The sequence below is a fragment of the Nipponia nippon genome, unplaced genomic scaffold, assembly GCF_047370975.1.
Source record: "Nipponia nippon isolate SJK-2023a ecotype South Korea unplaced genomic scaffold, ASM4737097v1 scaffold_3, whole genome shotgun sequence".
Classification (NCBI taxonomy): Eukaryota; Metazoa; Chordata; class Aves; order Pelecaniformes; family Threskiornithidae; genus Nipponia; species Nipponia nippon.
In genome coordinates, this window is record NW_028262347.1 from 53640161 (window position 1) to 53666627 (window position 26467).

The 26467-nt window shown below is 37.9% G+C and overlaps 1 protein-coding gene across 6 annotated transcripts in view; it reads left to right on the forward strand.

Moving 5' to 3' along the window:
• The window catches only part of ANO4 (anoctamin 4), a 197529-nt gene that overhangs the window by 96773 nt on the left and 74289 nt on the right, over positions 1–26467 (forward strand). For all 6 annotated transcript variants that reach the window (XM_087764788.1, XM_087764785.1, XM_087764789.1 and 3 more), the window contains one exon: positions 232–390. In XM_087764788.1, the coding sequence (XP_087620914.1) occupies positions 232–390 (159 nt within the window). The remainder of the gene's footprint in view (positions 1–231; positions 391–26467) is intronic.

A 26467-nucleotide genomic window follows, 5' to 3' on the forward strand; every position in this document is an offset into this window, starting at 1 on the left:
TATGACAAAACATCTGCCTAACAAGACCTCCTGCTTTTGAAATGGGGAAGTCTGTACTACTTTCAGATAACCTCAGAGGCACTGTATGTAAAACACCTAAAAACTTGAACTCCTTGTTCTGATTCCTTATCTTTCCTGTTGAGTATTACTGAAAACTGCTGATGCAAACAGCAATGCAGCAATTACCAAGGCAAATTAACATTACTGAAATGTTCGACTTTCTCTTTACAGGAAGTACCTGATAAGAACAAAGCCAATGGACTATATTTTAGAGATGGGAAATGCCGGATTGACTACATCCTGGTATATAGAAAATCTAATCCGCAGACAGAAAAGAGGGAAGTATTTGAGAGAAATATCAGAGCAGAAGGTCTTCAAATGGAAAAAGAGGTAAGAGAGCTTTCTTGAAAAAAACTCCTAACATTTAAAGCTGTGTAGAATCTGAGGGTATGAGTTTTGTTTACCCTGAAACCCCTTTACTCTGCTGTAGCAGTGGAAAAATGCTTTTAAGCATGCCTAAATATAGGCTATTTGTTGCCAGAGCAGTGGGAAAGCATAGCCTAAAGGAAAATCAGACACATGAATTGAAGGCCAAAACAGGCCATTACAGTCATCTTTTTCAACCTTATGCACAAGTAGGCCACAGAATTTCATCCACTGTGCTGTGCAGTAGGGAAAACAAGTGCTGGGTTTGGATGGCCTAAATTCTACAGAGCGCAATCCACATTTCTGCACTTACGTTTCCTTTTAGCTACCTGCCCCACTCTTTGCTGTGGCTCTTGGTACTCTTTCCAGAGACCTAACGAGACCCCTGCCTTCCTTTTCCTGTCAGCTTAGGCACAGGGACTTGAGTGGTATCTTAATAGTTTGAAGACAGCCTAAAATCTCTCCTTCTGTCTTAATCCTAAACGTTGAAATAATTGGACAGTACATATGAATCGTTTATATCAATGTATTTCCAACACAATGTCCTAAAACAGTAAATCTTTTCTGGACAAGAGCGTAAAAATGAATGTAAACTGTCTAAAAATCTATTGATCTGATAGGTATCAGGAGCAGGGCTTAAAGAGACCATCTGTCTTTTGCCTAGGCTATGTTCCTTCTTAAACTTTCGTAAGTGTGCTTAAACAGGGCTTAAGTGTCACTTCTGTGCAGAATAGATATTGCTGAATATTTAGCTTTACTTGTGCTTGATCAACTCACACTCATGGTAATACGCATTGTCGTGCTGCCACTGATGGAAACAGCAGAGGAATTTTCAGGTTACAGGCTTTGGTCAATTATGTAGGTGCTGGGCATTATCTCCCTTTCTTTCACTGAATTCCTGGTACATGTATAGATATTCTTTCCATGTACTTGAAAGGCACGCTTCTTTGGAGCACACCGGGGAAGGAAAAAACGGAAGCTGTTTCTCTCCAGAATAATGAAAATGTTTCCTTTCTTTAATTGTTTTTGCATGAACATGGTTACCGGTGAATATAAGTTTATAAGAACATATCACTGGTTACATCAACCAGTTACCATGAACTATTCTTTCAAATAACCTGGAAGTTAGCGTCTTTAGTGCTGCAGTAGTTGATGGATGTTTTCAATGGCAGCCATTGTTCATTTATTGCATTTCCTGTAAACATACCACTGTCTGTAGGAGTTGTAACCCAACATCCAAGAACACGAGAGTGTTGCTGCAGCTGTTCAGCTTCACATCCTAGCATTCTGCCCCGCTTCTACCAGGAGAGGTGCTGAAGAAGTCTCTGAAGTCTGGGCAGTGCAGAAAATGAACGTGGAATACATTCTCCCTATTGATACATCTGCCCAATGGTCTTGAACCTATCTTTTCCTACTTCGTGATTTTTGCAGATTTATTACTGTGCTAAGGTCAGCAGTGAAAGCTATGAAATCACTTTATATTTTAAGTATTATGAAACTTATTGCAACATTCTGCACAAAAAACTTTTTCAAATTAATGATTTAAGTGCCTACTATGGAGTTTTCTTTTGGCTTTCAAGCCCATTTACTTGGACTTTGCTGCCTAGGCTGCATGAGTGTTCTGCCCATTTGATTAGTCATTTCAGTTTCTATTACGCTACTGACATGCAGTTTTATTTCTTATTAATCTCATTTGGCCTTGATGTGACTTCTTGCCAGCATCAGTAATTGTACATTTTCTAAACTCAGAATGATCAAAATGAGGTTGTGTTACATGACTCAGGCTAATGTTTTAAAATCTAGGGTAGGAATCTTTTTTAACATGGGACTCTGACCTAAAATTAAACCCTAGCATGTATATTTAATGGCCACGTTAGTTTCCAAGTTGAATTATAATCCTGAAGGAAATAAGTACATTCTTGGTACGCTCCCTCCCCGCAGAGTAACAACTGTGCTGCATAACACTTAGGTTTAAACTAAGTGGTGTGATCGGTTAATGCCTAGATTATTTCTCATTATTTTTACTTCTCCTTCTGGTGAGACTACGCATCATTCTGAGTTTCAGTTCTGGGAGATTTTAACAGCAGGTCTGTTTTCTGATTTTTCATACATAACACATTGCTTCCACTGGGAAAAGTTTGCTCCTGGATAAAACCAGAGAATTGTCTGTGGCTTTGGCCACAGAACTTATACAGAGGCAACAGGCTGTTACCGCTGGACTGAAAGAAACTTTTTACCTCCCATGAATTTTGTGTGGTTGTTAGTTCATTCTTCTTTGACTACTGGCTGTTCATAGATTGACATTTGATTGTGTTAGTCCTGTCTTTTTAACGTGAAATCAGTGGCAGAGAGGAAAACTGTTCACACTGCAGTTTCAAAACCAGATTCGTCAGTAACACTGCAGAGAAAGAAAAATGCACTGTAGGGGCTCGTTGACAATTGTAGCACAGCAAAATACCCAGGAAATGGTGGGTGCAAGGAGCAAGGTGTTCACTTAGCAGGAAATGGGAAAGTGAATCTGAAATTAATCAAGAAATGTTGAGATAACTTCAGGCACAATGTCAAGATCGTGTAGCTGAGAAAGGTCTGAACAGGTGTATGTTTCTGACTCTAGAAAAAGGTAATAACATTTTGCAGATATTCCCCAATGAATTCACCTTCACATTCTTCAGCTATACCACACCACTCTCCCATGGAAGTGCTGCCAGGTTTGGTGCTCTGTATATGCAGTAGCAAACAATGAGGGGATCCCAGACCAAGGAACAGATCATTGGATTAGTGAAGGCATGGAAAACAGGGCTCTAAGAGTGAATGCTAATCAAGTGGAACAGCATAAATCATCTTCTGACCCTTCTCCCTGCTTTTCAGTGTATATTGGGTCTGGATAGGATGACTGTGTTGTCCCAGTCCAACATGGATCACATCCAACACATATGATCATATGCATAGAAGCTCTAGGTAAGTTAATTGAAAATATAGGTCACTCCAGGAAAAGAGACTGTATTTTCTTTTCAGCCAGATATAAAATTTCCTATATTGATTTATCCTTTTTTACAGTGTCTCACAAGTGAGATAAATAACTATGTTATCCTGGCTCTGGGATTCTTGATGACCCTACTGTTTTCAGTTTTTAACACTCTTTGAGACACACGTATATTGGGTAAAATGGAGAGGACAGTCTCCAAATGGAGCAAGTTCTTATCAGAGATGAGGTACCAGTAGCATTGCCGGTTTGTAGGTATTGATACCTTCTGTGAATATTACACAAGACTCACACCGTCCAGAGTTGACTGGCAAATGGTTAACAGGAGACAGGGTACTGCTGCCCACATTCTGAGGGTATGTTTCATATTTATCCGATCAGCCCATTGACTCTCAGAAAAAAGTAACTTAGGGTCACTTTTATGTAAAGAGAAAATACAGATAGTGTCTGTCATTCCAAATATAGTGTTCATCCCTCTGGGACAGTAAAAACCCAGCATTTTTCTGGAAAACCTATCCTTTCAAGAGAGAATGAAGAGTCAGAATTACATTGGGCCCATGGTATTTTTCACAAGAACGAAGATTTATAAATTCAACCTCTTGGTCAAAATCCAGCTAAGTTCCCTTACCTGAAATTATTTCTGCAGCTTCAACTAATCTATTTTAATCCCTATCCTAAATGGCCAGGTAGAACTAAGTTGCTGTAAACAGTAACTATGCTGTGCTGGTACATGGATACAGTATTACATACATCTTTCAGTAAGGTACTTTAAATTATACTACACTAATGGAGCATGCATAGAGGTAGCCAGCATGGAGCAGCTAACATACATAACTTGTTCACTTCCAACCTATTTAAGCTGGACTGAATGCAATGCAAATGCAGGATAGAGGTAAGGTAGTTCAAAGAAATCTATGCTGGATGAACAAACACAGACCACCCTTGGATTTCTACTTTGTTAAAGAGAAGGAGGTCATCTTAGAGTTAAGTAAATACTGTGTATCCAAAATGAATCTGATGTTGGGTAGGATCTGGTCGTGTAGCCCTAGGAAAAGACTACATTTAGTTTGAACTTGGCATATTTTTGGGGTTTTTTTTTTGTTTGTTTCTCATGACTGCACTAAACTAATTCATACAGAGTAGTTCTACTACTAAATGTACTTCATACATTTTGCTTAATGATTGTGTCCAAAGTTTTTAATTTATAATTTGTAAGTTGATTTGATACAGTTTCTTTGAAAAGGCATTTGACATGTCAATAGAAATGGATAGATGGAAATGTAGTAAAGGGGAACTAGTCACATAAGCAGCGAAAGGAGTATTCAGGCTCTCTGGTTTTTATATTTTGCATATTTATGTATACTAGTGTTTCAGTACAAAAGCAATGAACTGCTTTAAAGCAATAACATTCCTGCCTTAAAAAGCAGGTCTCCTCACAGCTACTGGATGCGGAATATGTTTCAGGAACTAGTTTCAGATATTTTACAAAAAGCAGTCAATCCATTTGGGCTTCTGACCACACATTGATCTTTGCATCTCCCAAATGAAAGATGTTAGCATAGTGTACTGGTCCAGTTTTCAGGAATAATCCAAATTGTGTGGTTTTTGTGTTACATGCCCAATTAAAAATTGAAACATTGCCACCATAAGTGTCAAGCTGTCACCAGGGCATCTCTAATTGCATTCACTCCCTGCCTCAAGCAGCAGCTGACATTTCTGGGGCAACATCTGGCAGCCGATATGCAGCTGGTGTGTACAATAGGCAGTAGAAATATACAATAGGTGTTCTCTGGTGAAAACTCAAAAAGACAGGGAAGAAAAGCACGCTATAAGCTTCCCTTTTGTTGTATGAATAAATGTCTACTAGCAGGTATAATCTGAGTCTGAAAGTTACATTAATCTGAGTCTGAAAGTTATGTTTTGAGATCTTTTTCAGTAGTTGATGGAATATAGTTACAGGATACTCTTATTTCATGACTTTTCAAGTTTGCAAACAGATGTAGATGGGTTCATGGCGAGGTAGCAGGAGTTCTATGAAGCAGTTTCTCTTAATGGAGATGTAACTTTGCGCTGATGGGGCAGGACTTTAGAGGCTAGAAACATGTATCAGTAAGAGACTTATATTTAGCAGCAACTTGGAGCCTGGTTTAAAATGATGAATGTTGAGAGAAATTACAGATGACAGAAAGAGCATACAATATAGTATCTCCGTGACTCTTGGCTCATCCCTAAGTGTAAAACCAAAATAGACTTCTGACTGTGTCAAAGTGAGGTAAAAGTTAGAAATAATGAATATGAAAAAAACAAGAACTTCAAAGACTAAAACTTTAAATATAGTTGTGCTCAGAAAGTGGTGATGTGAAAAAGAGACGTTATAATCAACAGCTCTTCCTCCTGAGCATAGTCAAATATTTTCATCTGTGTCAGAAATGACACCTACTACTTTTTGTTGTTGTTGTTAGTACTGCAGAGCCAAAACAGTTATGTGAGACTGATCTGCTTTTTTCTGGTTTGTGTGTCATTGCCACAATTGTTCGTGAGAGTCCTGTTACATAAACGTTATTGCTGATTGTGATTCATGGGCAGAAAAGAATTAAGCTGACTTCCAGACCCCAAGTGGCATTTGCAGATCTGAGTAAGGAAAGGTGTTTTATAAACTTAGCTTATGTAATTTGGTTCTCTGAGAAACAGTGCACAATAAAATCTCTGTGCCTTTGGAGTGACTCTAAGTTTCTTTTTTGGTTATGACTTCAGTTTATTCAGTTATTGAAAGAACAATAACTTGTTTGTAACTTATTGCTGTTATAGGTGTTAATTTAATCAACCAGGCATACAGTTTATAGCGGAGTGCTCAGCCTATGGCCCAATAACTATTTGCAGCTTGCCGAGAGAGTTTGTGTGGCAGTCAGGAGCAGGCTGCAGGTCAGCTGGGGAATCTTTTCCTGGCTGCTATTTTCCTTTGGTGCTCATATCCCTTCCCTGTCAAGTTCAGCTTACTCTGCACATACCAAAACCCACTATCCGCTAGAGAAAAGGGTGGCAAGGGAAAGCTTCCACCACCAAAATTGCATCTGCTGTCCTCTGAGCTTTTTTTACATACCTGTGTGCATGCATTGTGTGACAGTATATGCCCTGGTGCTAGGAAGCACCAGGACAGCTGTGCATGTGATGATCATCCATACTGTGCAGGCATGGTAGATCAGGCCACATAGAGGGTGTCACCTATGGCTAAAAGACTTCCCTTTAAGGCAAACTATATAGCTCCCCACCTAGAAAAATTAGGGGTTGCTGACCTAATGAGCCTCTTAATTTCAACATGGTTCACATCTTCCTTTTCTGTTCTATAATAATGTGTGAATGCTTTAATTGCAGTGGGGCAGACTGATGGCTGTCACCTTATCATTTAAGTCAACAGCTCAGTGACAGTTTATGCTAGCTGGGGGATCTGTCTTTACCATGTTAATATGTTTTAAATTACATCATTTTGTATTTGTTACAATTTACACATCCTGTCTTTCCTTGCTGATTTAATTTTAAACCATACTAAAGGACATTTTCAAGAAGAAATGAAATCAAATTCTTTCCTGTTCTTTTTTCATTTTTAATAGTGATGGAGGACCCTCTAGTTACTGTGAGTATCTCCAGTCATCACACACTTACCCACGTACATGCTTGGACACATATACACATATGCACTCATGTATGCACACAGGAGAAGCAAGGATGGCCACTATCTATCTCAAGGTAATGAAAAATACCATGTAGATGTTCCAGCCACTTGACATAAGGGAGGGAACTTTGTTTTCATGCTAGAGCTGCAATAAGTAAAATAGTAAGACGTGAGTGACAGTGGCATGCATTTCCCTGTGTTTGAATAACTGGCGTTTGGACAAAACTAGGCCTTCTTTGTCTTTGGAGAAGATCACATGTAGTTCAATGCTAATCTACTACTGTAACTAATATCAAGCATTCAGTAGCTTTCATGCAGTCTAGTAAGTTGTTTCAGTCTTTCACTTTTCTCATCATATTCAATATGTAAATATCTACAGCTAATGATCTTATAGTACAAATTATGCAGCCTGCAGGATCTGTGGTTTCACGAACAGCATAATATCCCATTATTAGCAGATGCAGTTTGTTATTTAATGTTTAAGCACTGTGTCTGATTGCATCCACGGATCACAGATGGAGACATAAAAGTGACATAAACTATGCCTGCAAAAAGGGAACCAGGCTGAAATGCAAGCCCACCACATGCATTATAAGTGAAAGTGCTTCCAGCTATTTAATTTAAAACATTGGGCTGTTCATTTCATCCAAATTCAGCCAGAGCAAGTTAAAAACAGACTGGTCTTCCAAAGATTTATGTTAGTTCATTATCTAATGCAAATAGCAAGTGGAGTCTCTTTTTGGCAGTGTTTTACAGAAAAATGTATAGGTATGAACAGAACAATGTCCTTTTCCACAGAGTGCTCTGTACCAGAAAGCATCGTCACTAAACAGTGGAGGAGTTTCCAGCTACCTGGGCTTCTGAGGGAAAATGTTTTAGTTTTCAGATACTATTATGTCTAGTACACTGTGCAGCACAGTGGCAATTTGGAAGAGAAATTTGAGGAGGTACATGGAAGTCTGGGTGGATAGAGTCTGAACTCAAATTTCAGTGTGCAGTTTTTAGAAGTAACCTTCTTGATTGTCTGAGGGAGCCTAGAAATGAACAAGTTTCTGAGTTGAAAAATTCCAGCCTTTAGCAGGACTTTGTAAAGCTACTAGACTAAGAAACTGTTGCTGAAAAATCAATCTACATTTGAAAAAAGTATGGCTTTTTCAAGGAGTATGGAGGTAATATAGAAAATACGTAGATAACTGAAAAAGGATAAAAAGGCCTCTGAGATACTTATTTTCCTTCAGGAATGTTAAGTAGGATTTTTTTGTCAGAGAGTTTCCTGTCTTCAGTCTTCAAAAATCAGAATGTCAAAAACCTTTTGAAGGACACCAGGTTCCTGGAAAAAAACAGACAGGCGATAGATTAAAAAAACCAATGAAGGTTACGTATGAGATGTCCCCTATATGTCAAGTCACCTTTCCCTTTACAATAATTGGTCTTAAACTGCAGTTATTTTTGAGATTATGTTTGCCTGCCAGTGGCATCAGGAACAAGCGTAATCCATAAGGCTACTATCACTTAATGCACAGTGAGAGTTTTCATTGCCCAAAGGTATCATGACTGGTCTGCTGCAACACTCCCTGATAGTACTGGCTTACTGAGCAAAAATCTAGAGCTGTCTGTAGGGAACAGAAAGACAGAGTATATAGAAATGCCAGCAGTACGTTTTACATTCTCATTTCGTACTTGTTTTGAAAAGATGGCATTGTATTTACAGCATTACTCTTCTGAACAAATAGTAATGATTTCAAGTGGCCACAGTGCCTTCTTGGTCTAGGGGACATTTGCGTCTTCCCCTGCATCATGAAGTGATGTGGGGTGGCCCTCCCTGGAAGTAGTCCCAGGAGGGAAGTGTGAATCTGGAAAGGACAATTCCATTTCTCACCTGCTTTTGGCACAAGAGGGCCTCTCATCGGTGAATTACTTTGTTATACCAGGTTAATTTGGTCATGGAGTGAGTGGAGCACTGGCACTGTGGGCCTTGGATTAACTGTCTTTTAATTTGTGCCTCACAAAATAGAGCTAGTCAAATTACCTCAATACTCAGACTTTATTGAAAAAAACGTTTGAGTTTATGGCTCTCTGGGCCCAAATTAAATCCAGCATTATCCACTGCATATTTACGTATTTGTTTCTTGCTGCTTCAGAGTGGTAATGAAGTGATGTTGTAAATGAAGTTTAATAAAGCCTGACCTGAGGGAAAAAATGTTCCTGAGATAGCCACATCGACTGAAACCTCTGACAGCCAATTAATCATGTCCCCCTGTTTAAAGTTTTATCTGGTTTACAAAACTCTGTTCTGTGCACAAATATCTTTCATATTCTTATATGAAAGTTTTTAAAACAACCTCTAAAAGTGCCTTGTAGGCAAAGAAGTGTAAAGACCCATTTCTTTCCTCTTGGAGGTTTTCATGGTACAGTACTTACTACTTTTCTTAGATACAGCTTGCTGTTGTTTCTGTTAGTAGACGCAAATAGATCTTTCCACTTATAACAAATAAGATTGACGCCCCTTTCTGAAGTCCTCACTGTCAAGCACTAGTATAAGAACTTTGTGCTTACTTTTTTTAACAACCATCTCTTATACCTTTTTAAAATTCAAAACTTTCCATAAAGAAGAAAACCTCCACAGTGAGAATGTAGATAGGAGAAGAACAAAATGGAGACATGTAAGTCTGGAAATCATGACTCTCCACTTTCTCTTTCAATATGCAAAATTCATGTTATTTTTAATGACTGGTAGATTTGGAGATATTTGCTCTTTGTTTCCAATGTGGTTTTTTGACTTTCCCCTTTCAGGTTAGTTTATAAATGTCATGTTTTGAAAAACTGCCATTGTAGGCTAGTAATAATGGTAGAATACTGAGGGATTTTCACATGCTTCTATACATAAGAAGTACAAGTATATAGGTTTCCTGTATCTTTCTGTGTCTTTGCAATATCGTGTCTAACATTGAGTATACACCATTTCCTTATGTATAAAATTTAAGGGTTTGAATTTAGGTATAGATAGGTTTTAAAACTAAATTGGTTGGAAAATTATCTCCCATAATAAGCTGTTACAACTCATCCATCTAATTTTAGTGTATCTTTTCCCATTTTTAGTTTAATTGGCTTAGTTTCAGAAGCAGAAATTGTTTTTTGAAAGAAGTGTATCAGCAAGTTTATTTGCTTGACTGGTAGTTGCTAAATTCCAACCTATATATTTTTCTCAACTTTTAACATTTTTCTCTTTTTCTTCTTTTTTTTTTTTTTTTGAGGAGAATTGCATGAAGACTTTTTAATCAATCTACTAAAACCTCTTTTATTTAGGTCATTCCCTTTAAAGTCCATTTAAATGAGACACTTATAACATTCTCATGATTCCACTAGTTGTGCAAATCTGATTTTCTCAATTACCAAACATCAATAAAAATAAAGTTCTGTAATGTAATTTTTCATTTCTTTAAAATAAAAGCTATAAAAAAGTTATCCACATTTAGGAGAAAGCTATTCAGACATGTTTATGTGCATTACTTTTTCTGACTTGTTTGTAATGCAAGCATATAAAATAATTTTGGATATAGACTTGAATTTAATGGTCTGAAGAGGATTTTGCACCTCTGGAGCATATGAATTAGGTCTGAAAGCCACTTCACCAGGTAACACCAAGCATGCTCCAGTTCAGGATCCTGTACGTTACTTTGACTAGGGAGTGAAAAAGCAAAACAAAGCTGTTTTTTGCTTTGTTGCAATCCATTTTGTTAAGAAGTAATGTATGAAGTTTCTGTGGAGACCAGAAGAATCACATGGAAGATACTTGATTTGCTCATAATACAGAGCACCCTGTAAAGGTTTTTCTTAGGATCGTTTTCTTTGCCAGGTCCATTTCTTCAGAATTTTTCTGCTTCCAGTGTATACACATTGACTAGGTAGGTAGTGAAATCACCATCTCTTAAGTTTGTTAGCAAATCAGAAAGCACTCTTGCCTAGTCCAGATGACTGGCTTTTTCCCTGGCCTTTTATAGAATCATATGATAATTTGGTTGGAAAAGACCTCAGGAAGTCTGTAGTCCAACCTCTTGCTCAAAACAGGGTCAGCTATGAGATCAAGACTATGTTGCTCAGGGACTTTCATGTGCCTTTTTCCAGGTGGATACACTTATTCATTTTTTATGTCTGCTTTTTTTTTGGTCTTTCCATTCCATAAAGGTGCCCAGCTACTTTTTACATTTGTCTTAAATGAAAGTCAGATGTTACACTCAGTTTTAATATGGATTAGCCTAACCTCCAGTAATTTCAATAACTCAGAGTTTTACTGCACTGCTCTTTATATGCTCTTCTCCACTCAGAAACTTGTCTTTCCATACCTAGACTTCTGTGCCTTTCTTTGCCTTGTAAGTTAATAATCTGATCTGTGACCTCATTTTCTGGGAAGTCTGGAGAAGCTCAGGCATTCCTACTGTCATAGGAGTGCTGATGGGAAGGCATGTCTGAAGGTCATCTTCCTGAAGCAGAACTGTCACCAATACTAGGTCAGGATGGCCATGGCTTTTTTCTTCTGTATCTGTAGTTCAGTGCAGACTACATCTTGAGTTTGTACTGTGAGTGCTATTGGCTGTTGGAAACTGTGGTTTTCTGAGACAGGACTGGATTAAACAAATGTCCTGAAACAGCAGTTGAGTGGATGGAAGCTGTGGTATGTAGAACAATCCAGAGTCAACAGTCTTGTGCAAATTTATGGATTTTATCATTAGCTTCAGAAATTCACAGGAGAAAAGAATTCAAGTAATAAAATACAGAAAGTACTGACCAAAATCAAGAGGCCTTTTAAAGTGCAAAGGACTCTAATGGGAGGATTTGTCATTTACAGATCTGTATTTCCCTTTTTCTCTGTGGGCACAATGAATAAGGTGGGACGAGGGAAATGGATGGCAGCCAAGGCCTTGTAAAATATTCTGAATCACTTACTGTCACTGTGATGTGTCCCAGACAGCTAAGCAGTGAACTAGAGCCAGCCATGAAGGTGCGGTTGTAGGAAGTAATGTGTCTATGCTACTGCAGAAGTTGGGGTGGGTGGTGAGGAGGGTAACAGGAGCCCAGGGAAAATAAGGTGGCTGTACTGCAGAGCCCCAAGAGGGAAAAGAACCATCTTATTGACTAGCCTTTTGCAATGTAGATATCTGGCTGGGGAGGAACAAGCCCTTCTAGGCAGCAGTTCATCCCAATCTGAGGAAAATAGAACAAATGAGTTGTACACTGAAGGTGCCTGTTCCTCTCCATTGCAGACATCTAAACATAGTTGCCCTGAATCACACCTGTGATGTCAGCTCCTTAGGAGTAACCCTTCAGGCAACTTCTCAGGATCAGTGGGCTTAGAGCCATGATAGTTCCAGTGTTTTGATACAAATACAGCAGCCTGCCAGTGTCCAGTAGGGGAAACTGGGTCAGATATATGGCACACACCATATCTATAAACTATTAAAGATAAGATTTTTTGTTTGTCCTGTGCCCAAGTGATATCTATGGACTTACGTGAGTAAATCTGTGGATTGCATGATCAGTCCCAATACTGGTGGAGTGTAAAGCAAACAGCTAACAGAATTGTGTGACAACTGTAAAGTTTAGTTCTAAAACCCCCAAGCTATGGAATAGATTAATGCTTCTGCAGATTTTCCATTCTTTGACACCTTCTGTTCTTTGCTGTTTTGACTGTGAATTGATAACTGCTTGCCACGTCAATTTACATTTCCATCTTGGCCTGAAGGTGGGCACATTGGAGTTTTGGGAAAGAAGGGGAGAAAGATGATGGTCAGAAAGAATTAAGAGGAAGATAGTATCAGGATGTGAAGGTATATCCACATTAAATCACAGCAGACAAGTAAGAAAAGAACCCTTCTCACTGTATAACTCCCCCTATAAAAAATCTGAGTGTAAAATCTCTTAAGAAATACAACACAAGCCCTTAACATCTTGAAACAAATCTTTTGTATTTATGGAGGATGACTTAACAGAAGGCAGGGGAGGAGAAAGGCAAGGAATTAATATTAATATAGATTAGACTCAGCCAACAGTTTTAGCTGAGGAAAGAGGGAAACATTTTGAAAATGGGAAAACATTACATTTAAACAGATTCAAAATTAAATTCCTGATATTAAAATGCCATGCTAGTTGATAAGAAGGGCTTACCTTTACAAAAGAGATAACAGAAAGAAAAAAAAAAAGAAGAGAAAACATGTAGAAGTAATTATATAATCCTGTAATTCACCAGAACATGCTATTTTGTGTGAACAATATTTAAACTTAAATCAAATTGAAATTTTACATACGTTTACCTACAAATTTTTAGAAATCTTGTTCAATTTGCTTCATTTTCATGTAATTTATTCAGTTTGGTGTTGAAACAAAATTAATTTCTCTCTTAAATAGCATCACAGCTGATCACTGAAATGTTCATATGGGACTAACTTTGCTCAGCTAACAAAATTTTTTATTTGCTGATTCTGTTCTTAATTTATTTCATAGACTACCTATAAGGGATCAAGCATATTTTCCATCAGATACTGTGTAACATAAAAGAAAACCTCATTTCCTAGATTTCTGATGCAGAAATGAGCTGACAGCAGCGTTTGCCGTCAGATTCACTGCACAGGCGTTTTACTTCCTGTGACTACAGGAAAGTAAAATCAGATAAATAGCTTGGGACATGGTGCCAGGCCCACAATTTGGTTGAGATCTCATCAGGATATACATGGAAGTGAATGGATTACTTGCACTTATATTTCTTATCCCATGTTCAGAGATTATCAGAGTCAGATCCTAAAAATTTGCAGTGGAAACATGAATATGTACCAGGTTTTCTTGAATGCCCAGAATTTTTATTTTCTAAAAAGTGCATATGCGCCGTTCTAAATGCCTGACAACATTCCCCTTAATTCTATCAGTAAAGCCCTGGAGCACTGTCAACAAGCTATTACCAATATCCAAAAGCGCTGATCTGTTTTGTTGTGTTACTCTTGAGTACCTAGCCTCTTGTAAATTGAATTGTTCTGAGTTAAGTGTATGTCTTCAACAAAGGGAAGACATGTTTCTAATGCTCTTAACCGCTTAATTTTGACCTTGAAGCCTATAGAACCTGAAGATCTCGGAAATTAATTTTAAGTAAAATAATAATATATTTCACACTAAATGCTGCATACAAATGCTGTTCAAAATATCCTAAAATTGTCTCTGAAGGAAATTTGATGCGTTTGGAGAAACTTATGCTTTAAATACCATTTTTACCTGAATCATCTTTAATTTTTATCAAATAGCTCTTTATTTCTTTATTGATGTTCGTATGGTGAAAGCAAAACAAGGGAAGGGGGGGTGGATGGCGGTTTTAGTTTTTCCAAAGTCAGGAACCATCTCTTCATTGCTGCCTTCTTGCCAGAGATCATCACAGTAACATCCACATTGGGAGCATGATATAGGGCTTCTCTTTTTGTCCCAGACTAGACACTGTCAGCACTCCGTATCATCCTTACATCCCCACATCCCAACTCCTGCAAATCCCAGGCTGATGTTAAACAGGATCCGTGGACCCACTTTAGTTGCATCAGTTGCCTTTGAGGTGGTGCTATGCCTTTGTCTTTCAGATTCACCTGAGGTTCATATAAACACCAAAAAAGTTTAATGTGCAAACAAGTCTTATCTTAGTAAAATATTAGGTACCAGAACTAAAGAAGAAAATATGGCAAACAACACTTTTAGCTCATGTTTAACACTTAAAGCTTTCCCTGCTTGAGCCACTGTCTCCCCCACACACTGGGGGAACTAAGGAAGCCTTGGCTGTCTTTGTTCTACTGCTCCAAGCCTCACAGGACTGACTTGATCTGTGGAGCATTTTAAGATAGCTTCTTAACCCTGCCTTTTCCCCAAGGTTGGATGCCCCATCCTCTTTCAAACGTCTCCACATGCCTCTTCTAGATCCTGTCCCCTAGCAGGAATGCCAGGCATTTATGCCAAATGTACTGATGATGTCTCCGTCCCCAGACCTGCTCTTTATTGTTCTGACCTCTCTTTGGAAGTTTCTTTGAATTTCCCTTGCCAATGTAATCCCTAATTATTAACGCAGTCCTAACAACACTGTTGGGCTTCAAGGCTTGTTGTAGCAACCAGATGCAAGGGGTAGCTGTGTTGAGCATAGGACCACTCTTCCAGATCTGTGGTTTTTAAAAGGAAGTGACAACATTATTTACTCTCTCAATTGTCCCATTTTCTTTTTCCAATACTCAGTTCATGCTATGCTTATTTTTCCTAGTGTATTGTCTCTCAAGATTAAATACTCTGTTTCCTGGATCTTGTATTATCACATCTTCCAGGGCAGGGTGAAGGTGAGCTGTGCCAAACAAACAAGGTTTGATTTTATAAAGTTTTACAACTACTTGATTCTCTTGCAAATCTTAATAGAGGAGACTGGGAGGGTGCAGGGGTTTCAAGAGGCTAGGAGTCCCTTCCACAGCTCCAAGGGCAGGCCAACGACATACTGCCAATTGTTTATCCAATCTTTTCCTAAACACCAGAAGCCTCCCTTGCCAGATCACTCTAATGTTTCAATATTATTCAGCTTGATTTTTTTTTGACATATCTGACCTAAATCTCCTTTGCTACAATTTAATCCTGTTATTTCTTGCCTGATTCAAAAGTAACACGGAGAACAGTTCATTCCCTTCCTATTCACAACTATTTGTTACTTATTTTTAAAATGGTAATGTGTTACCTGCTTAGCATTTTCTTCTGCATTTTGAATCACCCTGGCTCTCTTAATTTTTTCCTCTAGGTCAAATTTCCAAAAACTCTTGATCGTTCTTATGAAGATCAAGAGTCCTTCTCTGGTCTTTCTTTAATTGATCCATATCTTTCTTACTGGGGCTGGACTTCACCCGCTGCTGAATAGCTATACAAAATAAAGGACCAGGGAAATTTAAGCCCTATATGCTCTTAGTTTGATATTTTTTTCCTCTTTATGTACCTTACCCTAATCTCTTGCTTCTGTTGCTAACTTCGCTTCTTGATCATAACAGTGACATTTTGTGTGTTCATCTTTTCTGCATTTTGTACCTTTCAGCCTCCTCACTATCTCTGCCTTCTGTGCTACGATAGTGTTCTTGTCAGATCTAGAGAGTAATATGAGAGAAGCCATTTCCTTAAGCACAGAGCATGATTTTTTCCCCCTTTTTCATTTGCTCTTCATTATACATTAAAAAATTTCATATGCTGAGGTAAGTTCATCACTTCAGGCACTTGGTGACATTTCCGACATTAAATTTTCTATTTTCTTGACAGTGTTGCTGTCACTGCACTTTCCACCAACCATGTACAGTGGTGGTCATTGCTTAGTTGTTATCCAGAGCTCTTTCCTTATTAGTATTTTGATACTTTCCTGTTAACCTTTCATGTTCTAAAGGAGAGATGGCATCTGTGCTGGATAGGCCCATCACGTAAATGCCGTCAGAAAAAAAATTGTTTTCAAAACTTCCAATTTGCTCCCATTTTGTGCTTAAATGCCATCTAGGCAAATCAAGAATTCCCACATTCTTCTTCCCTTGGTAGTCTGTGGAATTTTATGTATGTTTATTTTATACAAGGTTGCTCCAGCTCAAAGGTTAAGATGACTTCCTTTTACGTCCTCAAATTGAAATTTAAAAAAAAACAGATATCTGTAATTTGTTGTGCTCCAGAGGATGTCATTGGCAGAGGTCTGATGTTGGAAATACCTCCATCGTACATCATACACAGAGAGTGATGTGTAGGACTAGTTGCCTTCTGTGGTCATGTGAGGGAACATGGTGAGAGAAAAGTGACATTGACGTAGAGGAGACAAACAAGCAAGGCAGAGAGATGGGATTCTGGAGGAGGAAAATACATCAGTGGGAGATGTTTGTCAACTGTGTGTATGTTTGTGTAAGACAGAGAAAGGCGGAGAAGGAGGTTATGGCTGAGGGTGCATGTGTGTACGGCAGAAGGAACTGCAGTGACTATAAAGTTGCATCAAATGGTGCAAAGCACGTTTCTACACTACATTTCTTGGATATACTATGTGTTATATTTTAAATATTTGACAGAAACTGCAGCCTGCAGTGCATGAACAATTATAATTCCCTAAGTGGTGGTTTGCTGAGAAAATGTTCTGCACTTTGGATTTTTTTCCCATTGTCTACTGATGTAACGCTAATGGAATTTTCCCCCATTTTTAAAATATGTTTTCCAATATTCTTTGGGACCAAACTGTTTTGTTTTTAAGCAAATTCCTTTCAACAAAATGATTGAATTATAAGTTATAGAGCCCTTGATGCATAAGCCATATTGATTTTTTTTCAGAAATCATCTAATGGAATTATAAATTTCCTGTCAGGAAATCTTTGTAATAGAAGAAAAAGTCTATAATAGTGCATCTACAAAGTGTATAGAAAAACTGGGATTATTAAGTGAAGTGAGATTTTTATCTTATTCTTCTTTTCATGTTACATTTTTACACTCCCCACATAAGAGAATGAAACAGACTGCCCTAAGTATGCCAATTATACTAGTTCCAGAGGTACAATGGGTGAGAATTTCAACTCTACTCCAAAGTTTTACACTGAATAAAAGTGTCTGAATAGTCCTACAGAGCTAAAAAGCACTTTGGTGACTTCTGTTCCACCTTTGGACTGTGAATTCTCTGCTGTAGCTTTTAGAGGCACAGCCCCTCTATGGAAAGTGGGCAAAAGGCATTGGAACAGGCTGCCCAGGGAAATGGTTGAGTCTCCATCCCTGGAGGTATTTAAAAGAAGAGTAGATGTGGTGCTCGAGAACATGGTTTAGTGGTGGACTTAGCAGAGATAGGTTAACGGTTGGCCTCGATGATCTTAAGGGTCTTTTCCAACCTGAACTATTCTATGATTCTAAATAAAAAAATCTAGAAACGTTTACACCTTGTATCATTTCTGTCAATAGGTAACAAAGACATTTACACTTTCCTAAGCTAAAGAAACCTGCCTTTTGCTAGCTTGAGGACTTCTTAAAAAGAATGAATATTTCTTCATCTCTAGAGAAAGATAATATTGTCTATTAAGCGAAGATCTTCATTGCAGTTGGCTTCCATGGTGCAAGTGAATTTGGAGAGGGGGATTCTTTGCCAGTGTATGTGTTACTTGAGGCCTTAGTTTCACAGCGTCATAGGGTTCTCAAATGTCAGTATTATCCAGAAAACAATTTTAGGATTAGTTCCATCACTTTACAACATATGCAATCAGATCAAAACTAACATTACCTTATTTGATAGTGATATTGGCCTTCAAGCAAAAGAAGACTTACTTGTTTTCTGTAACTCCTCTCATTTAATCTTAATGTAAGAGCTCTGAACTAGGCGAGCAAATCATCTTTGTCCTCTATCATCACATTTGTCTGAACCATTAAAATATCAAGCTCCATCTGGTGCTGCTCTGCTCTTCTGTGTCATACAGGAGGTGTTTTCATCCAACACCTTATGTCACTGGGCACACTGGGAACAGCAATAATTGATCAATAGTGGAGCTTCTGTTTAGGTGCCTGCCTTGTCAGTACATTGTGCCATAAATGGAAGTTGCTTTATCACAACAAATTAGAACAGTCCAAAGCAAAATCATAATTTGCCCTTGTCATACATGGACCCTGTTTCATTTAAAGCACATCTAGCAAATGAAGGGATTTTTACAGAGATGCACAAATGATCCAGCATTCTCCCTTCTTAGTTTAGAGATATTATTACGTAGTTCGATTTTATCTTGTCTCCAGTTAAATTCTAATTACACTACCTTTGCTTAAGAAACTTTCATTTTTCTTCTATTTCTGATGTACATTTTTTTAACATCAGATGATCTAGTTATGTACATAAGTCAAACTACTTTGAGCTTAGCTGAATAGAGACAGATAAAAAATCATGTAGACCATCAAATATCAGGAATTTCCTCTCTGCGCTAGACCGTAACATTTCTTTTCATGATTGACCTGAAACTGTGAGTTGGTGAAGCCAGCACATTAAGATGGATTTGCCTTTCTCTTGTTGTTCTACATATTTAATTTTGTTGTGGGAGGTCTTACACAGTCTGAACATGGTTTGGGATTTGGAAAAAGGTAAATCTGTCTAATTATATTAACCTGAATTGTAAGCTGAACAGTGCTAATCAGGCTTATTCTTGCCATCATATTTTGCTTTGGAAAGCACTTCCCTTTCATGTAGTAATGATGTCGTACCTGGAGAGATGGCTGCTCTGCCATATGCTTTGGCAGATTTCCAGGACAACTTCCCTTGTAAAATTTTTGTTTACATATTTTCAATGCATCAGATCATTTGAGTACCTTTAGTAAGACTGCACAGTGCAGTTGCTCAGAAATTCACTAGGGCTATCTTATTAAAGGAATGTAACAACTATTTGCATAATGGAGAATAGGAAAGGGAAAATTGCTCACTCATGTCTCTGCCTACAAATGAGCCAGACAGAAGAATTTTGCAGCACTGAGTTGAACAATGTGAAATAAATGATCAGTTCTAATAATCCTAGCAGTAAGATAAATAAAGCACAGAAAACTGAGATGTGAGCTGTGGGAACAGGCATTTGAGTCACCCAGACTCTCAGAGTATATGGGGAACTATAACTGGTAGAATTGTGAGTGATTTATGTTCTTCACGTGCATCTTTCCCCTTCATTTAACTGGGTCTTGTGTTTTCTCTGGTGCCTTTCCTTTCCTGGAAAATGGGGGCTTGCATTAAGTCTGAGAAGGTGCTGTCAGAATGGTCTTCTGTGACTTTCCCTTTCCTGCAGAGCAGGGAAAACGTGTGTCCCACACAACCAGGTGTGGTGCAGAGACACCCCCCCAGGTGTTTCCGAGTGAATTAGCTTGGGAATTGCAGGTATTATAGTCACATCAGCATGGGATAGCACCCAACCTATACATGCAGTAACCCTGCTACTCCCTCTACAGCCAGGGCTAACATCTCTGCCTGTAATTCCTCACTTTGTGGATGTGTAGCTGACTTGAAGGACTTGGGGCTTCGTTGTGCCATGTGGACTGAACTAAAGCGTCTCTCCTGATAGTGTCATTTGGAGTAGGCTCTTTCTCAGATGCGGTTGAATTCAACCACTCAACTCTTGTTGAGTTCCCTGGTGTATCTCTTTAGAAAGAATTTTGCATTACACTGTCAAAGAGAGAGATATACAGACTGTAACAGAGAGCTACAGGACAGTTCGCTGCATCCTGGAAAGTGTTGACACTGATACTAGACTTTGGAGCCTAGGTTGATAGTCGTATCAGTATTTCTTGTCTTCCTTGGTTGTATGAGCTGAGAAACAAGACTCTGAAGAGGGAGTTGAACAACCAAATAACTTCATCTTGCTGGAGCACAGGCAGGTGCTCAGAACCTGGGCTGCTGCAAACACTTCTGTGCCCACATGGGAGGTCAGTGATGGCCTTTCTGTCCAGAGAGGTTGTGAGGTCTCCATCCACAGAGATATTCAGGACCCCACAAACTACTCTAGTTGTCCCTGCTTTGAGCAGGGGTTTGGACTAGATGACCTCCAGATGTCCCTTCCAACCTCTATTACTCTGTGATGCTATGATAAGCAGCTTGTTCAGTTCCTCTAGGTTATTTGTATGCAAAAGCTATAATAAGCCTGCCTGCACGTTTTGTGTGTTTGATTGATTACTAAGTTTGTGAAATTAACTGTTGGACAAAAAATAAATTGCCTTTTTCTTTGCCAAAGCAATGTTTCTCCAATAAGCCTCTAAAAGCAAACATTAATATTTAATAGACAATTCATTAAATGTAAGTATTTTCTACTTCAAAAAATGATTAACGAGACATAAATCTGTACTGGAAAAATATTGGTTTTATATTTTACACTTGGGATAAATCACAAAGGAAGCTGCCTAATAAAAGGTGGTTCAATTGTACAATGTATTTTTAACGGTCTGTGATGCCAAAAGTAAAATATTGTACATAAGAGACCTTTTTTGGCCCATAGCACAGTTAAAAATGTTTTATGATCTCAAATATCACTGTATAAAATATTAACATTTTTAATCTAAAATTGCAGCATATAACTGATGCCTCATGTAAAGAGACTTAATGTCAAATAATGTGTTCATAAGTAAAAACGTATTATTCTGCTCAGAGGTTTTAGCTATTTGCATTATTAAATCTGCAAGTAATTAATTTCATGTGTTCATGCTATCTTCCAGTCCAGAGGAATTAAAAGATGCATCCTATCTGTTTGTCAGATGAAATCCATATGATTAGCTATTTTAATTGTCACAGAAATCTTACCCAGACAGGTCAAACCTGTATTCATTCAGTTTTTACTAATGGGATTATCAAGAAATATTTAAATGATGCCTCGCATTCCCATCAACCTCTTCCATTAAGATGGTCATGCTGCAGGTATTTCTAATCCTTTTCTCTAGGAAGTGGAGTCCAAGTCAGAGGATATTGTTTCCATGGCAGATTTAGTACATCTAAGTTACCTTACTGTGAAATCCATCCTGTCCATCACAAGTGAATTCAGATGAAATTAGTTAGAATTAGAGGCATCCTTTCTCATGCTGTTTCTTACCTCAAAGGAATTTGTATCTCTATTGCAGACTGTAAGCTCATTGTTGCACAGTAAACTTAAGCAATGAGATAGTATTTGCATTTTACTTCTACTCAAGTAACCTACCCTGTTCTTTAAGTTGCCCTCCCACTCACAGATTTTTGTCTACATGAAAGGACATTTGCAAACATTTCCCCTTGTTATTAACTCTCTTCTGTTACGGCATTGAGATCCTGTCAGCTGCTGCCAGAAATTAAGCACTGTAACAATGACACCTGCTCTGAGTTGGATTAGATGACACATTGCCTGAATGCTGGCAATAGCCAGCCACCTGCCTGCATTACTAACTCCACTGGAGCTGAACCTCTGGAAATATTTTGCGAAGTAAAGATAAAGCTTTACCCCATCATCAAATTTTGTCATGAGATTTCATAAAAAAAATAATTTTCAGTTGTAATCATGTGACTCTATCTTCTTATATCAAGTTATTCTATATTTTAAATGTCAGTGTCCTCTTATGTCAAAACTGTTTTATTAACGGCTTCCTATTTATTAGTTAGGGCTTTCTTTTTTTACTCTTATTTTCATCCTTACTGCTTTTGCCTTACAATTTCTTGTAAGTCAAAAGCTTCTTAAAATCCTAACTGAAATGTGAGCAGTATATTCCCCTTTTTCACTAAACCTGTACTTTGATTGAAAGTATATGTGTGAAAAGTATTGGTGCTATTATTTACTAGATTCCTCTGATACATGAACATGGAGGTTAATGCTTGTGAGTATGTAATATTTTCCCTGAGACTGGACATACATTGACAGTATCTAAGTAATTACCCAGTGGTAATGTATATGCTTTTGAAAAGTATTGGCAGCATATTACTGCTGCTTTTCCAGTTCTATGAAGTTACCCTTGTGAATTTGCATTTTCTTTGGTTTTGCAGAGGAAGAATGGTTTAATCAACCAAAATTTGCTGGGGTTTGTTTTTCCACTTAATTCCCTCCACATGGCAAATCAATCTGTGCTGTTAACATAACAGAGTAATTCTCAAAAACAGTGGAACCTGTAGCAGTTACTATTTACTACTCTGCACTCAGATGTCATATGGAGCTTGATTATAGAGAGAATTGTTACTAGAGGAAGGATGTTGATTTTCTCTCCTTTTCTGGCTTTCCCTGCATTATGGCCTTAACAGAAATAAGCTGTGTTTGCCAGAAAGCACTGTTCCCATTCTGGCTTTTTAACTTGCCTTGCAGGGTCTTGCTAAAGTAGGCAAGGTTTAATTCTGGTTGCTGGATCTGTTTCAAAATCTTATTTATCTCCTTTTAATTTTATGAGGAGGGCTTAAAAAGGTGAGGCGAGCCCCAGTCTTGAGTGCTTTTGTCTTAAAGGATAGTAGGGAAAACACTTTAATGGTAAATCCGGATTTCCTTTCCCTATTGATATGCATACATAAATGAGAGCATTGCTTTTCTGCAGTTGCCTGCCTAGTAGCCCCAAGGCAAATAAACAATTACACCATTCAGTTGGAGACACTGTGATTTTATCCTTCTTCAAGGTTATATGCTGTGAATCTCTTTTCTCAACTTTCTTAACTTTTAGCCTCAAGAAATGCTTGTATTAAGGCGAGTCCTACAGTTGTTTTTGTCTTAAAATGACTTGACAATATAACAAACCAAAAAAAGTCTTTTTTGGAGGAGAATGTTCAAGAGGGTATTTGACAAAAGACACTAATGTCTAGCCTTGATCCTGGAATACAGCCTGCAAATACAGCAAAACGTGGGTTTTTCAAGAGACATTCAATGTCAGCATAACTTTGCTTACATTCAGACTAACAATGATAACTTCAGAATGAGCAGAGTCAGGTCAATAGTGAATATATATATTTAAATCCTGCCATCAAAAGGAGTTAGAATGCTTGCAGGAGTACATGTGAGTTTAGTAGTCAGGACTTAAATTAAACAGCAGTTAGCACCACTCTGTGCGCACTTTCAGAAGGAGAATAAGAACCTGCCCTTTACAAGTTTTCCTTGGCCTAGCTGATGACTGTAACTCACCAAAGCAGGTGTCTGTGCTTTTGGAGTTACATAAATGGCCCCTACTTTAGTCTTCTCCACTCCTTATGTAGTGATACTGGAGAAGAATATGGTACTTAGTTTTTAAGCGCGTTTGTGGTTGACTTGTTTTCTTTGGAAAGACCATGTCTGTATAAACTTAATGGTAAAAGAGAAAGGTAGTCTTGCCAGAAGAGCAAGTCTATAATATGGGGGCCTATGGTACTGCCTGTATTCTAGGATTGGCAGCAATGATACCGTACTAAAGTGATTTGTCAGTGAAGCCAGAAAATCTGGGAATTAATGAATATCTCTGATACAGAGAAATGGGCTATAGAAACTTGTGAGTATCAAATACTAATGTAATATTTTCAGGAATTACAGAATATGATTTCCAGTTGGAAAAGGGGGTTGAGGAGTAGAAAGAAGAAGGAGGGGAAAATTACAGCTTGTGAAAAATAGTAGATTAATGGCACTGAAGACTGAAACTCAATGTATATTGACTATCTGTAACCCAGACTCTGGTGATCTGAATTCCACCGCACAAACATGTTTTGAAGATCAGGGTTCAATTAAACTAAATACACCTTGCTAGTGCTTCTCAATCAGAATAATAATTTTAAAAAAAAGTTCCTGTTGCTTTATAAAGAATGCCATCTTTGCACTGAACATTTTGAATTTTCATGAATTTTCATGTCTAGAAACTTGTGGTTTTCAGTCAACATTTCTCTGGAGAACAGTACAGTTCTTCCATAGGAAATATTCTTTTCTCCAACCAATTTCAGTAAGTGGGTTGCCTAGAGACTGAAATCTCTGCCTGTGGAGATATTCAGGGTTCAATGTGAGAAGCCCCTGAGCAACCTGATCTAAGTTGGCCTTGCTTTAGCTAGGCGGTTAGCCCAGACGACCCCTAGAGGTCCCTTCTAACCTTAATTAGTCTGCAGTTCTCTGATTCTGATAAGTCTCTCGTCACACTGGATATGCACTGCTCTGAAGACCAACAAGAATGTTACTACTGACCAGAAGAAAATCTGTTTTGCTATGTATATTCCTCCTCAAGAAATCAGTTTGAAACAACCAATTTATTTGAACGTTGGTGGCCTGGCAATTATCATATGGTGATAACTCTATAGGCACAGGTGCCACAGGTCAATTCCAAACACTTATTCCATTTTTGTGCTTGCAAAGTGTTTTATCTCATTGTCCATCCCCTTGATTCCTTGATTGATGTTCCTCTTGATTCTAGACATCACTTTCTAGCAGATTGCTCATGTCAATAGTCATCTTATTTAAATTTCCAAGGGGAGCAATGTTACATTGATTTTTGTTTGCATGTTCCCATAATGTGAAATTGAGTTTACTTCTCCAAACCATTTAATGAGCCAAGCCTGAAAAGTCAATTACAAAAGAAGAATGCTCCTCTCCTCTCAATGAAACATTTAGAAGCTGAAGGATACTGTGTCTAAATACTAATCTAACAATGAGAGTTTAGCAGATTCCATTCACTAAAGTATTTTTGTAACTAAGATGGTGCTCTTGATTTTTTTTTCAGGTATTTTGATTAGCTATTTTCTCCTTAGATTAAGAGAATGTGACATTTCATTCTATTACTCCTCCATCTGGATTTGTTCTTCTCTTTCCAATCTTGTTTTTCTCAGGCTTTCTTAGTGCTCTCCTTTATGAACACTTAACATGAGCAAACCCAAGAGAAATGGATTTCCGTATTAATAATTTAGCATTATTATCTCTTTCTTCTGAAAATAACTGAACCTCCCAAAGGTATTCTGGTTAGATCTTCTGTTGACAAAGCTGATAAAATAACATTACAAGATATCGAGTAAAAAATATTATTTAAACATCTGTATTTATATTTGTGAAAACTATATGGAAGTTTTTTGTGTTTCTGTGTGAAAACATGTAACACATAAGAAATCAAATTTAGATGAAGACAGTGTTCACTTGTGAAACAACGTCTCCACAAGTCACGTTACTGTGGCTGCCACATCTAGTAAGGCTTAAACTACAGTGTGCTGGAAAACGCCTACAAGCTTCCTGTTTAACAGCCATCACTAAATTTACAGGCTGTTTTTAATAAATTTCCTTCATTTCTCAGATTCTATTGGTATGTCAGGACCACGGTTTCCTTCTGTATATTGGACTTATTAGACAGTTCTTTTGAGCTTTGGAGGTGGTTTTTCTTTTTCAGTCTGAGCTGTTTATGTCAAAATTGCCAGTCCGCTGCTGAATTAACCTCATCTTTGAGAGAGTCGTTTGCAGGAGTAGCAGTACTTAGTCTCGGTTTTGTGGTATCTACTTGCTAAAGTCTTATGGGAAAATAAAAGATAATTTGTGAAATGTACCTATAAAGAAAAACATCATTAGAGGCTTGATTTAGAATCCATAAAAGTCAATGGAAAGAGTACAGCTGAATTCATTGTCTCTGAAGCAAGTCTCTTGGGGGCATTTTGTTGCTGTTGTTTCATTTCATGTTGAAATATTTTTCAGAAAGTCATCAGCAAAATAACAGCAAGATTTTTTTCTGAAGTTTTTAATACCAGAAAGTTACCCGTTCCATTATGCGCTAAATCCATTTTTCCATGCAGCCCAATAGTACTTTGGGTACTAATATTTCTCTGTGTCCATTTTTGAGGATTCCAATATTCTATTTATTTAAAAAAATGTTAACTCTGTAGTGACTGTGTTGGGGTTTTATTTCTTTTTTTTTTTTCCCTGTGCTAAAGAAAATTATATATGTGTATCTTAACTGTTGGAGCT